The sequence below is a fragment of the Sinocyclocheilus anshuiensis genome, unplaced genomic scaffold (assembly GCF_001515605.1).
Source record: "Sinocyclocheilus anshuiensis isolate Anshui unplaced genomic scaffold, SAMN03320099.WGS_v1.1 scaffold557, whole genome shotgun sequence".
NCBI lineage: Eukaryota > Metazoa > Chordata > Actinopteri > Cypriniformes > Cyprinidae > Sinocyclocheilus > Sinocyclocheilus anshuiensis.
In genome coordinates, this window is record NW_015540883.1 from 1,165,430 (window position 1) to 1,180,264 (window position 14,835).

General features: G+C 41.2%; 2 protein-coding genes across 2 annotated transcripts in view; one reads left to right on the plus strand and one right to left on the minus strand.

Annotated features, from left to right (window-relative positions):
* The window catches only part of LOC107688598 (histone deacetylase 3-like), a 12,911-nt gene extending 6,522 nt beyond the window's left edge, over nt 1–6,389 (plus strand). Inside the window, exons 9-15 of the mRNA XM_016486315.1 lie at nt 1,172–1,245; nt 1,316–1,380; nt 1,489–1,578; nt 2,329–2,387; nt 2,541–2,620; nt 3,445–3,602; nt 6,003–6,389. Of these exons, the coding sequence (XP_016341801.1) occupies nt 1,172–1,245; nt 1,316–1,380; nt 1,489–1,578; nt 2,329–2,387; nt 2,541–2,620; nt 3,445–3,602; nt 6,003–6,072 (596 nt within the window). The 3' untranslated portion in view covers nt 6,073–6,389. The remainder of the gene's footprint in view (nt 1–1,171; nt 1,246–1,315; nt 1,381–1,488; nt 1,579–2,328; nt 2,388–2,540; nt 2,621–3,444; nt 3,603–6,002) is intronic.
* Nucleotides 6,390–6,569: 180 nt separating this feature from the next.
* LOC107688609 (myotilin-like) overlaps nt 6,570–14,835 on the minus strand; it is a 13,869-nt gene continuing 5,603 nt past the window's right edge. Inside the window, exons 5-10 of the mRNA XM_016486322.1 lie at nt 14,379–14,416; nt 13,916–14,051; nt 13,465–13,672; nt 12,270–12,435; nt 7,565–7,698; nt 6,570–7,236 (exon numbers count right to left, since the gene is read on the minus strand). Of these exons, the coding sequence (XP_016341808.1) occupies nt 7,106–7,236; nt 7,565–7,698; nt 12,270–12,435; nt 13,465–13,672; nt 13,916–14,051; nt 14,379–14,416 (813 nt within the window). The 3' untranslated portion in view covers nt 6,570–7,105. The remainder of the gene's footprint in view (nt 7,237–7,564; nt 7,699–12,269; nt 12,436–13,464; nt 13,673–13,915; nt 14,052–14,378; nt 14,417–14,835) is intronic.

The window sequence follows — 14,835 nt, forward strand, 5'->3', positions numbered from 1 at the left end:
GCTTTATTAAAGTCCCCGAGAATGATTAAAACAGAGTCCAGGTGTTGTTGTTCTGTCTCTGTGTTCAGATCAGCGAGTTTCTGTAAAGCTGAGCTCACGTGCGCTTGCGGAGGAATGTAAATACTCACTAGAATGAACGAGTGAAACTCCCGCGGCGAATAGAACGGCTTACAGTTAATGAAAAGCGCTTCTAGATCGGAACAGCACATCTTCTTTAACGCTGTAACATCTGTACACCACCTTTGGTTGATGTAAAAACATGTCCCGCCGCGGCGCGATTTCCCCGTTGATTCTGTGTCGCGGTCTGCTCTGAACTGCTGAAAGCCCAGGAGACTCAACGCGCTGTCCGGAATGGCGTCATTCAGCCAGGTTTCCGTGAAACACAGAGCAGCAGAGTGTGAAAAATTCTTATTTGTCCGGGAGAGCAGAAGAAGGTCGTCTGTTTTATGAAGAAGTTCATCCGTTTTGTTGGGTAGAGAGCGGAGATTTGCCAGATGGATGCTCGGCAACGGCGTTCTGAATCCGCGCTTCCTGAGCTTCACGAGCGCGCCGGCTCTCTTCCCCCGTCTGCGCGTCCTGAAGCGCTTGATCAGCGCAGCAGCTCCGCCGACTACAACGTTCAGCAAAACGTCCGAATAAACGAAATCCGGTAGAAGATTGTGTGGTGTGTTCTGCCGAATGTTCAGCAGCTCTTCCCTGGTAAAACTGATCGTGTTTGAGAAACAAAAAAACGGGAAAAACTAACAAAAACAGTACAAACACTGGAGAGCCAAACACTGAGGCTGCCGTCTGCGGTGCCATCGCATCGATATAATAGTCATGGCATTAAATGTTGGAGAATGACTTCTTCTGTATTTCTTGTTTTCCAGTACAATTATCTAAACATCCTTGAATCAGGATACATTTACTTGAAATCCAAATGTGAAACGAAGTCTTGAATTTTCATTGACTTGAACGAAGTGAGTTCATGCTTAAAACAAGAGCAAATATCTCTCACTGGTGAATGAAAACATGTTTTCCCTTTGAATTAAGTAGATTTTTCTGAGCTTGTTCTTGTTTTAATCATAGACATCCTTTTGATCAAATTCCCAGAAAATGAGACTTGTAATTTTAAGATCTATTTACATGAGAAGTGAAGTGACATGAGGATTGTTTGTTTTGATGTTCTCAGGCTACAGACACCTGTTTCAGCCGGTTATCAAGCAGGTGGTGGACTTCTATCAGCCCACCTGCGTCGTTCTCCAGGTGCGATCACGCTCTCAGACGGTCTGGATCTGCTGGGGTTTTGTTGCTCATCTCTGTGCTCTGTCTGCAGTGTGGAGCTGATTCTCTGGGCTGTGATCGATTAGGATGCTTCAATCTCAGCATACGCGGACATGGGTAAAAAAAAAAAAAACGACTCCATAATCTAACACAGTCATCTTTTCTTCACCTGCACGCAGTATTTTGAAACCCTTGCTAATCTTGTTTAAACACTTGTACTTGTAGAGATTGTGTGGAGTTTGTGAAGAGCTTCAAAATCCCGCTGCTTGTTCTGGGTGGAGGAGGATACACTGTGAGGAACGTTGCTAGATGCTGGTATGTTTATCATTTCACTGCTCAGTTCACTATAAATCATCAGAAGAGGAAGTAGTTGTATAATAAAGGAAACTTCTTTAAAGGGGTCATATCACACATTTTTTGCTTCTCTGAGGTCCAATTACAATGTTATTTTTTCACCAGAGTCTTGATGTGAAATGAGCAACAGTACAGTTCTGTCACTGACAAATAGGCTTTGGTTTTGTTGTCATGTAGTTACATTTTTAATAATGATAGCCTCTTTGCAAAGTCTGAATTACCAAAATGAAAATGCATTGCCTTTGGCAAAACATTTTATTAGATCCAGTTAAACTTGTATCTTTGCATCACTTGCCACTTTCTAGCAGCTTCCTGTTTAAACAGTGATATGACAAATCTTTACTGTAATATAAGTTATTTTCAACCACAGCAAGGAACAATATTAATACATTGAGAATCACTTACTCTCACTTAGAACTAAAAACTTGTTTGTAATGTTGGTGCATCACTAATTAAAAACAGTAAACCAGTTTGCACTGCAATGTAGCATTACAACTGTTCTATTCAAACGTTGGGATTTGCTCATTATCCTATGATTTCTCTTACTTCCTCCTCATTATCTCGCCTCTATCGAGTCTCTGATCGTGTTCATTTAGGAGGTCATATATGTTAAGACTTTGGGTTTCTAAGCTGTTTTGGCTGTAAGTGCTACACTTCTATCTTTGACTCTTTCTGATATGTTCATTAATGTATCATATATTTGTTTTTTAGGACATATGAAACATCTTTGCTAGTTGAGGAGTCCATTAGTGATGAGCTGCCATATAGTGGTAAGACAGCAACTGTGTCACATGAGAAGACAGCTAGAAGTATTGCACGTCTTTGTTTTGCTATTACATGTTATCTAGCGCTTGTGTGAATTAGTGTCCTCTAATGCACTGCTTTAAAACTGTTCGTCATCACTATATTTGTCCTCTGCACAGAATACTTTGAATATTTTGCTCCAGACTTCACACTTCACCCAGATGTCAGCACAAGGATAGAAAACCAAAATTCTAGACAAGTATGCGTTATTTTCCTCACAATATACTGTTTTTTTTGTCTACAAATCTGACAGTACATTTGTGTCCGCATGTACACATTCAAAACCTCTTTAAAACCTGGAAATAACAAGTTGAGGATCTTGAAAAATGGAAAACCAAGAAGTGCTGCGTAATGAAAAATCAATTAGAAATGCTTGAGATTCAGATGCAGCACAAGATGCTCTCTTGAACTTAAAGTTATAGTTTTAAAAAGTGTAAAATTGAAACATTATCAAAATATAACACTTCTGATTTTATACGAAAAAGTGAAAGTAATTATAGTGTATTATATGTGACCCTGGACCACAAAACCAGTCATAAGTGTCAATTTTTCAAAATTGAGGTTTGTACGTCATCATGAATAATCTTTCCATTGATGTATGGTTTGTTATGATAGGACAATATTTGGTCGAGATACAACTATTTGAAAATCTGGAATCTGAGGGTGCAAAAAAATCTAAATATTGAGAAAATCATCTTTAAAGTTGTCCAAATGAAGTTCTTAGCAATGCATATTACTAATCAAAAATTAAGTTTTGATATATTTACAGCAGGACATTTACTAAATATCTTCATGGAACATGATCTTTACTTAATATCCTAATGATTTTTGGCATAAAAGAAAAATCTATAATTTTGACCCATACAATGTATTGTTGGCTATTGCTACAAATATACCCCAGCGACTTAAGACTGGTTTTGTGCTCCAGGGTCACATATTTCTTAAGGTTTGAATTCGTTGAAATTGGTGTTCAGTGCCCCGTCATCACTCAGCTGTAACCAATACATGACCTGGTTTTTCTAGTATTTGGAGCAGATTCGTCAAACAGTGTTTGAGAGCCTGAAGATGTTAAATCACGCTCCAAGTGTTCAGATCCACGACGTTCCCTCTGATTTGCTGAGCTACGAGCGACCAGACGAGGCCGATCCTGATGAGCGAGGATCAGAAGACAACTTCTCTAGGTGACTGTAACACTAGTGTTTACAAATTTGGGCTCTATAAGATTTACAAAAAAAAAAGTTTTTTAATGAAGTCTCCTCTTCTCATCAAGGCTGCATTTATTCGATCAAAAATAGTCAAATCCATAATATTGTGAAATATATTTGTTAAAGTACCCCTATTATGCCATTTTGAAGGTTCCTAGTATTGTTCCAAACAACACGTACGTTTTCTCAAAATATGCATTTATTATCACCTAATTTTCCAACTATTCTCAAATGATTCGTTCGAAGCAGTTCTGAGATTCAGTCTCTCTAAACCCCGCCTTTCCGTGAGCCTGCTCTGCTCTGATTGGTCAGATGGCCCAGTCTGTTGTGATTGGTCTAATGCGAGCTCCACGAGATTAGAGATCAGTCGTCAGTAAAATGACGTGTTTGTGGGCGGGGTCAAGTTGTTTGTGGCCAGCCAATGCAGAATAGAGGCGGGCATTATGCAAATGTGTTACCCAGTGACGTGTAGCCATCATGGAAGTGGGATTTGAATTACTAACGACTTGTTTCGGCTGTTCAGAGTCGATTCTAAACTTCATTTATCATGCACTTTCAGCTTTACAACTTTGCAGATCATTTACAGATCATTTACTGAATGAAAGGCAATATTCGACATGGCATAATAGGGGCACTTTAAAATAAGTGTTTTCTATGTGGATATATTGTAAAATGTAATTTATTTCTGTGATGCACAGCTGAATTTTCAGCATCATTACTCCAGTCTTCAGTGTCACATGATCTTCAGAAATCACTCTAATATGCTGAATCAATGTTGATTATTATTATTATCAAAGAGGCACAAAATCACTTTCACAGACGTTTACCTTAACTGTTCGCTGCTGGTGGAGTCTTTAGCCATCTTCAAGAAACGCTAAAGACACGTCTCTTCCATCTACACTTGCACTCTATTCTATTTCTATTCTACAGTTGTGCTCAAAAGTTTGCATACCCTTGGAGTATTGATAATATATGTACCATTTTTAAAGAAAACATGAGCGAGCAGGCAAAACACATTTCTTTTATTTCTTATGCATTTTAAAATTCAGATGTAAGTTATAACAAAATGACACAATCATAAAACAAAACATAGCAACAAAGAAAAAATGAAACAACCCCTGGCCAAAAGTCTGCACACCCTTAGTTCTCATTACAGTGTATTGCCCCCTTTAGCATCAATGACAGCGTCTAGTCTTTTTGTAATAGTTGTCTATGAGGCCCCAAATTCTTGCAGGTGGTATAGCTGCTTATTCAGCTTGGCAAAATGCCTCCAGGTCATACAAAGTCTTTGAGATCTCCCCAGAGCGGCTCGATCATATGAAGCCTTTTTCTGCTGTAACCACTGGAGGATAGGGTCATTCTCATGCTGGAAAATCCAAGACCATCCCATGCACAGCTTTCCAGCAGAAGAATGCAAATTGGCTGCCAGTATTTTCTGATAACATGCTGCATTCATCTTGCCATCAATTTTCACAAGATTCCCCAAGCCTTTAGAGCTCACACGAGTGAGCCACCACCATAGGCCTTGTTGACCCCTCTCCAAATATAGCACTTATGGTTGACCAGAAAGCTCTATTTTGGTCTCGTCACTCCAGATTACAGTGTGCCAGAAGCTGTGAGTTAAGGTGTTGTAACCAGGCTTTTTTTGTGGCATCTCGACCATGCAGCTCATTTTTGTTCAAGTATTGTCATATTTTTGCTCCCTGAAACAACCACGCCGTCTTTTTCCAGAGCAGCCTGTATTTCTCCCTGGCATTTTCAAGGCTTTGGATATCTTTTTATATCCTTTTCCATCTCTATAAAGTTCCATGACCTTGTTGCACAGGTCTTTTGACTCTTCTCTTCTGCTCAGTATCTGCTCGGTGGATCCACATGAGAGCTAACGAACTCATCGACTGTTTAAACACAGACACTAATTGTAATTTAAAGAGCCATAGGTGTGTCAGATTAAACTTGGATTGCCATTTAAACCTGTGCGTGTCACCGTGTGTGTCTGTAACAAATCCAATCATTCAAGGATGTGTAAACTTTTGATCAGGGTCATTTGGATGATCTCTGTTATCATTCTGAAAAGGAGCCAAACATGTGATAATAAATGGCTTCATATAATCACTATCCTTAAATAAAAGTTTTTTACATGATCAGTCATATTTTCAAAATCAATTTCACAATTTTTGCCAGGGTATACAAACTTGTTTTCTTTTTAATTATTATAAAATAATAATAATAACTCGACCCTCTAATAACAAGTTATTATTATAATAACTCTAATAATAACTTGATCATTACTGTGCTTTACCGATAGAGAAGAGATGTCAAGAGCTTGGCTGAATATTGATTATCCTGATCTGACCAGCTGCTTCTGTTTCATCACAGGCCTGAAGCTGTGAATGAGTTTTACGATGGTGACCATGATAATGATAAAGAAAGTGATGTGGAGATCTGAAGATCCTCTCGTGTCCCATCTCTTGTGTGACTTTGGTCTTCAGCCATAGATCTGTCCATTCCTTGCCACATCTATAGTACTTATAACTGCATTGTGATGAGTGAGTGGATCTTCTCTTTCTTTACATGCACTGTATCTGTGTAGTGTGCCATGTGTACAACATTTTATTGTCACGACTGTATTTTCCGTTTATCAAAGCGCAGCTGTAAAAGGGAGCGTCACACCGAGTCCTGTGTACTAATACAGCATTAGTACCGAAAAGGTTCAGAAACCATGTGATGAAGGATGGCGTTGTATTGTATGCCTAATATCCACATGGTTATGATTAACAGAATATTTTTGTCTTGGCTTTTTCATAAGTTGTTTATAGAATGTTTCTGTAATAAATCTTTTGCAAAAGAGCCTTTCTAACTACTTAAACGTCCATCTACACAGTCTAATCCAATGCTGTTGGTTGATTTAGTTCTTTGGCAGGTTTTTGATATATTTGATATTGTCATGTGAGAGTGTGTCATGACAGAGAAAAATACTTAGAGATAAATCTGTAGTGTTTTCACAAAGATCTTTACTCAAATGATCATCATATTTAACACATGACATCTGTGTTCAGGACTGTAATCAATACATTTGACCAAATTCTTTGTACTAGTAGCAAAAATTCCAACAAATATCATCTTCAGTACATATAAGGTCATGTATTTTCCGAGTGTATCAGTGAAGACACTGCACACATATTGAGCTTCCACAGTGCATACAGCAATCAAAGCATTAGTCTAGTTTATGCAAAACTGACAAACTAAGATACATTTTTTTTCTCTTGTACTGGGTGTCATAAATATGCAGCTTTACATGAGACTGGTTATCCATTTCCAACCAAATCAACCATGAGAGCGTGTTGATTCTGCTGGAATGGCAAACATCAGCGGTACTGGCTAAACTGCTTAACTGGCTCATTTACAGAGAAATATACTACATAAATACTGCATAATAATATCAGATGTCGACATGAAAGCTGCATGACTCAGACGAGTGTCTACAGTTCTTCGCTCTCATATAGTGGGGCGGTGTGATGAGGAACGGGCTCTGTGCTCAGTGTGGAAAACTGGCTCAAGATGGGAAGACTCTTCAGCATCCTGACTGGAGGGGTAGACTTATTCAGTCGAGCTATAAGAAAACGGCATTCTTATTCAAGGCAGAGAGGCAAATTCGGGTTAACAGAAAATAACTCAATAATTGTGTAGCAACTAAAGACATTTAAAACTCATTTGTGTACACTACAACAGGACTGTAAAAAAAAAAAAAAAGTAAAAAATGGGGGAAAAGAAATCATTTACTGCACCTTCCTACACTATGTATCAATATAAAGATGGAGTTCATTTTATAATGCAACATGCCTAAACACAAGTTTTGGAAAAAAAAAATAAGCAGAATAAGCAAAGTCTAAACAATTTTCAAACATATACTAAGCAAAGTAAACAGTAAGTGCACTTACTGCCCACGTCTAGCCTGGAGTTGCATGTGGACATGCCTGCTTCATTAATGGCAGATACAGTGTACCAGCCCGCATCAGACTTTATCACTGGATCAATGACCAAACACTGCTTTCCTGAACCGTCCTGAGAAAGACTGACACACCAAACATGCAAACGTCACGGGGACATGCAAACATCTACAACGACTACATCAATATAACTCATCTAGCAAAGAAAAGATTTACTGTAAACAACTGTCCAAGACAATAATGTGTTAAATCAGTTTTTAAAAAGTTCATGGAAGAATCTATCTAAAGTATTATTACCATGGACATTTCTGCAACTAAAATCTATGGGAATGTGTTTTTTAAAGCTCAGTTCTTCAGAGACCATGTTACCTGACCATTCTCGCCCTGTTGTTTTTATTTTATTTATTTTTTTCTGTGTGTTATTTCATTAAATACATTTTTTCTGAATATATATTTTAGTGCTCTGGACGAGTAAAAAAAAATTGTATCTGAAAGTTTGTAGACTGTAAGGTCTAAATCAGACTATTTCATATAGGAAATTTCTGTGAAATAACCATTTTTGATTGAATTTTCCTCTTGGACTTGGACTTTTGTTATGGTGCCTTGTTTTTCTTCATACGTAATAGGATCTAGGACATTCAACAAAATAACTTTATAATGTAAAACAGCTAAAAAAAATAAACTTTTGTGCTCCACAGGACAAGAAAGGAAAGTAAACGATGAATCTTTGTTTTTGTATGAATTATTCCTTTCTGCAACTGTCTTTAAACACAAAAATGGACCAAATTTGTCATTTAAGTGTATAAAAAGTCTAAAATATTTTATCTTCATATCTTGAATAATATGTAATATCGCTCCAGTTACTAACAGAACCTTGGTTCCCTGAGATAACGGGAATGAACATTGTGTGATACACTATGGGGTAACTCCTGTTTACTGAATACTGAAGCCTGATTTGTTTACTTACGTGTAGCTGCACGAACAAAAATGGCATTTCAGCCCTTCAGAGCAGACTGCCTATATAAGTCGGCTCTGAATGCCATTCCATCAGAATCTTTTGACTGATAAGCGACAGTCATCAAATCGTGTATCTTTATAGCATGGCTCAGGGAACCGAGGTTACATTAGTAACCAGAGCATTCCCTTTCAAAACGAGCTCTCACGTTGCGTGAAACACTAATGCATACTGCGTTCAATAGCGCCATGCTAAAAAAGCACAAAATCCTCTGTGTTCAGAAGAGCTAGAAGGGTAATAACCTGTTCTCTGAATGGAGTGGAGAGCACCTTAGGCAAATAGCCATGTCTTGGTTTGAGGATGACTTTACAGTCGCTAGACCCAAACTCAAGGCAAGAAGCGCTGACTGAAAGTGCTTGCAGATTGCTCACTCGCTTGACCAATGCTAAAGCCAATGGTTGAGCGGTCTTAAGTGACAGGGGCCATGAGTCAGCCGACTTCGAGCGGCTCAAATGGAGGACCTCGAAGGCCCCTGAGGACCGTGGGCACGTCACATGAGGGTGGGTCCTCATTCCGGACTGCACACCAGTCAGAGAACACTGACCACTTGAGGGCTTAGAGGAGTCTCGTAGACGGGACTCTAGCCTTCGAAATGGTGTTAGCTATCCCCCGTGGAGAGCTGTAAAGACTCCCGTCGAGGGGCCAAACATGAAGGCTACACAGCTCGGGCTGGGGATGCCGAATCATCCCTCTTGCTTGGGAGAGGAGGTCCTTCCTCAACGGAATCGGCCAGGGGGCTGCCGACAGCAGCTGTATCAACTCGGGGAAGAGCAGGAGAACCAAGCATCCCACCTCCCTCACTCATCTGATGACCTGAGGGAGCCAGTCGTGAGCCAGAGCATCTCGCTCCTTCGAGAAAAATGTTGGGCCGTGAGAGTTGTCTTCTGAGGCGAAGAGGTTTACCTCTGCCCAACCAAAGGCATTCCAAATCACCTGAATCACTTAGGGGTGTATACTCCATTCCCCTGGAGACACATTGCCCTGGCACATCATATCCGCTCCTTGGTTCAGTTTGCCCGACATGTGAACTGCCCTCAGTGAGCACAGGTTGCACTGTGCCCATAAAAGGAGGTGTCTTGCCATCCTCTATAGGGACTGTGACCTGAGACCACCCTGGTGATTTATAAAGGCTACCACTCTCATGTTATCTGAACGGACGAGGACACAGTGCCCCCATAAGGCTGGCAGGAACGTTTTTAGGGCCAGTAAAACCACCATAATTTTGAGGCAGTTGATATGTAGGTGTTGCTTCACACTGGACCAGGAGCCAAATGCCAGTCTGCCCTTGCACAGTGCTCCCTAACCGGAGTTGGAGGCATCGGTCATGACAACCTTCCATCTGGAGGTCAGTCCCAATTGGACGCCTTCCTGGTACAGGTGAGGGGACTATCAAGGGACCACAGCTCTGATGCAGTGGTGGTTCACCTTGAGGCAAAGGTGTCCCAGACATCAAGCGTGGGACAGTACGCTGGCTTTGAGCCAAAATTGGAGGAGCTGCATATGAAGCAAGCCCAGCGGAATCACAGAGGAGGCGGATGACATTTCCTGTCCCTTGGAAAGCGACCCGCTGGGCTAAACTGATTTTGAGCCCAAGGTGCTCCAGGTGGCTGAGCAGCAATGACTTGTGAGTGAGGAGTTTGCACTCCAACCTGGCTAACACTATGCCAGTAGTCAAGGTAATTCATGATGCGGATTCCCATCTGCCTCAGCGGGGAGAGAACCACGTCCACGCACTTTGTAAAAGTGCACAGGGCCAGAGAGCGTTCGAAAGGCAGTACTGTATTTTGAAAAACCACTCCCTCAAACGCAAATCTCAAGAATGGTCTGTGATGAGAGGCTATCTGGTTATGAATGTAAGCATCTTCCAGATCCATCGATAAAAACCAGTCCCCTGGGCATACTTGCGTGAGGATATGTTTCAAAGTTAACATTCTGAACAGGCGTCTCATTAGGGCACGGTTCAGGTGTCTGAGATTGAGGATGGGCCCTGAGCCCACCATGTTTCTTGAAAACGAGAAAGTAGCGGCTGTAAAAACCTGACTTGATGTTCGCTTGCGGAACGGACTTCACGGCACCTTTTGCAAGCAGACTCTGTTCTTTGGATCGGAGGACATGTGCATCGTTGTACTGTACCAAAGTTTGAATAGCACCTCTGAAACGAGGGGTTTTCAAGTGAATTGGAGTGAGTAACCTGGCCGGGCAGCAAGTGGTCTGAGTTTTTTTGAGTGTCAGATCACTGTGTGAAGGCAGGGGACTGACATTTGAGCTGTCGTGTAGAGGAGAAGTGCTCTTTTGAGTTAGTGGGTTTGCTATCACAGTGGTAATTTGCTTGAGCACATGCTGAGTGGGTAGGATGGGCCCAGCACTGACAGAGCTTCCATTGCCCAGAGCTGAACAGGGGACTGGAGAGCAAGTGCGAGACTTCTTTGTTAACCCTCTCCTCTTCCTCTCTGTTTTGAGATAGGGACGGCTTTTGCGGCTCAGGGTCCAACGTCACTTTGGGGCAGGGGCCCTGGTACTTAGGAAAGGGGACGCGTTTAGCCATCTGAGGGCGCTGTCAGAGCTCAGGCTCTGTTTTGGGCTGAGGCTGAGCGGGAGACGGAGCAGGCTTCACAGGCTGTTGGGATGATGGAGCCTTCTGGTAACTTGAAACAGCTGCCAAGCTGGAGCGCTTGGGGAGAACGACCTGCAACGACTTCTTGCGAATTCATCAATGGCAGGGGCGAGTAACTCCATGGGGGAGACTGGGGAGTCGAGGAAGGTGACTTTGTCCTCGTCCTTGATCTCTGTGAGATTCAGCCAAAGGTGGCACTCGAGCACCACCAAGTTGGCCATGGCTTTGCTTATCACAGTTGCACTACGCAGCTCTTTAAAGGCATCGGAACTCGGGCCAGACTCGTTCATGGCACAAGTCAGTGGGAGAAGTGCACCGGTTAGTCATATTGCTGTGGGAAGAGTGAAGTACTTGGGACCTGTGCTGGCGTGAGATCACTCGAGACTGCCTGCTCAGTACCCTGACTCCTCTGTTTCTTCCTCGAGTTCCCTTTGAGGCAAGAAACGGCAGAGTGGTAGGGGTGGGGCTGCCCTCATGAAAGAAGGCAATCCGTAAGTGAAGAGATGAGACTCATGATCTCGCAGTGAGAGCAGTCTGTCTCAGTAAGTGCAGCCTCAGTGTAAGAACAGCCCAGGCAAGCGACGCACTCACTGTGCCTGTCTGAAGCGTGCAGGGGTGCTCTGCACGAGCCATGCTCGTGGCGTGACATTTGAAGCAACGGTGTGAAATTTGCTCTAGGAAATTATCTCTCAAGTTTGCCAGATGGCTGCAGGGGAGAAGCGATGAAGAGTATAGTCTTTCCTCTGCCGGGGCTCTCCATTCTTCTTCTTCTTCAGAGTCCAGTGAGGAGATGATATTCGCGCTGAAGGAGAAAATGCTGATGAAATGGCATTTGGCGGTAACTTATATAGGCAGTCGGCTCTGCCCGTTTTGGCGGCCTGAAATGCCATTTTTTCGTTCAGCTACACAAACGTTAACAAATCAGGTTTCATTATTCAGTGTAAACAGGAGTGTCCCCATAAGCGTTTCATGCAACGTGACAGACGGTTTCGAAAGGGAGCTAAATATATAGTCTATATTGAAAACATTTTGCATCCACACATAAAGTGAAAAAAATTATGTCAGACCTCATTCTCATGGGGTCGATTCGCAGCATTTCCTTGTCTTTCTTCCAGTAGAGCTGAGGTGTTGGAGATGCCGCCACCTTACACTCTAACCGCACAGCATCACCCTCAAGAACCCGAGAATTCCTCATCTTCACCACAAATGTGGGAGGACACAACTGCTCCTGAGCTGAGGACATACGGAGAAGAATTACATTCACTTCAGAGTCATTGTGTCATATATTGAACAGAGGTGCCTTGATACAACATTACTAGCCTGAATAAAAATGTCACTTGGCCATCAGTCGATACTCAGAAATTTCAATTTGAGCTCATGTATGAATGAATTCAAATGACATTACTTTTTTAGAAACCTGCAATAGATGCATGTTCAGCACAGAGTGGCTCTCTCACATCCCTGGTAATGAATCATCTGAAGCAATATATTGTTAGAAAAGTACATCTATTTGGTCTACAAAAACTTTTCACAAAATATGACTTTGTTTCTTTTTGAACAGTGCATAAGGATCATTCCTATACGGTATATTTTAATGTCCTCAACATATGTGTCTTGTGACCCTTTAGCCAACAAAAGTCAGTTTCACAATGATCTCATCATGCAGGAAGGATGGAAAGGAGGCCACAGAACGAATATACATAAAAATACTGTTTCTGCTCATTACTAGTCTTGATGAAAAATTGTGTTTCAAATCCCTAGTTAAAAAGTTGACCATCCCCAAATCCATGACTCCATGTACAATGCAGCAACGGTCACTCAAATCTATCAACAACCCCACCATATCCTGTATTAGGAATTTACAAATTCAAGTCTTTTTACATCTAAATACACATTTAAAGTGATTGCTCTCTCAGTTCCAAAGTAGCCTGAACAGAGATGACTTTAATAAAATGCTTTGAACTTGTAAAGCTTCCAAAAACGTCAAGCTCCGTTGATATTGTTATAGTGGCGGCGGCATATGATGGCAGCTTCAGATATGCAGTTTTGTTGCATTAGATAAAACTGGTTATTTTGTATTATTCATGTGAAAAAACAAATCATAATCGAAGTGATCAAAACATCCATCATATCATCATAATATAAGGGCAGGAAACAGCTTGCCTTGCTAAAGTATTTATGCCCTTTCATTTTTCTTTCTCATTTTGTCATGTTGCAACCTTCTTATTCTCAACATTATACAGGCAACAAAAAGCTGCTCACCAATCACATCCAGGCGCAGAGAGAAGTGGCTCTCTCCGGCACGGTTCTTCGCTACACATTCATATACACCTGCATGATGAATGGTCACGACTTCAATAATGAAGGAGTGGACGCTTTTCTCACACACCAGCATCTTATGGTAATCATCAGGTCGGATGAGTTGCCCATCCAGATACCAAGAAATATCTGGTGTTGGCAAACCTACAACCTGCAGAAAAAAAAAGAAAGAAAAGCAAAACTTTAAAAAAGCTAAATGTTGGTTTGTACAGATTTAACTATTGTATTTCTGTAAAAAAAGAAACAAAACGGTTCAACTGTAGACTCTGTTAGACTCCTCCTAACTTTGCTGTGTGTGTGATATTTCATCTTAAGAAGGCCAGAAGCATTGGAGTAATATGTTGTGGTAAAACAAATGCATACAGGATGTTTTATATCAATAAATGATAACTGCCTTAAAATCAATCCTGCAGAATCGTCCCTCTTCAACAGTAAGATCTTGCGGCACTTGTATAAAACGAGGAGCAAAACACTTCTCTTGGATGGTTGATGCCTCTGCACTGTCCCCTCCGGGACGATTCTTTCTGGACCTGCGCAAGAAAAGGTGGTAATTAACCGAATTCAACCAAACTAACTCAATAATCAAAGCTAAGCTTATCCAGACAAACCGCAGTCATACAGTAAACACAGGCAGGGCTCAGAGCATTAGACAATCAGCTACAACAAGTACAATGTGTCTGTCTTAGACTGCGCCAGAAAAATCATTCAGTGTTTGACACATTCACTAATGTCAGCCAGTGTTCAATTATTAACTCCAAAAAGTGTCAGAAGTGTTAGGTGTACATGCACAATAATAAGATGAAAGCACTTCAGAGACAAACTCCAAACTGATACTCCTATTGCAAAATGACATTTACCATATTCCTCCAGGCTGGAGACCTTCTGGAGAGCCTGGCTGTTAGAATAGTGCATAACATTTGCTTGAATAACATAAAAAAAACATGATAGACAAACTAAAGGAACTGAGGCCTTGGTGTATTCACATGTGGTGGTATTATAATAATAGCATAATGATGAATAGGATAGCTGAAGAGCACATGGATTTTACTCATGCTATTTTAGGCCCAAGGAGAGACTGTTATCTGTTTGGTCTGGCTTTGAATATTTCTGTTGAAGACAACTAGAGTGATGGTAACAAATGGGAATAAAGCATAGTTGACACTCTTTGAGTACCAGGGTGTTTTTAGTTTTACTTGTGGCATTGCTGAAGTATGATATACTATTATATAACATTAATTCTCTATACACTCTAAAAAATGCTGGGTTAAATACAACCCAGTGCTGGGTAAAATAGGGACAAACCCAGCAATTGGG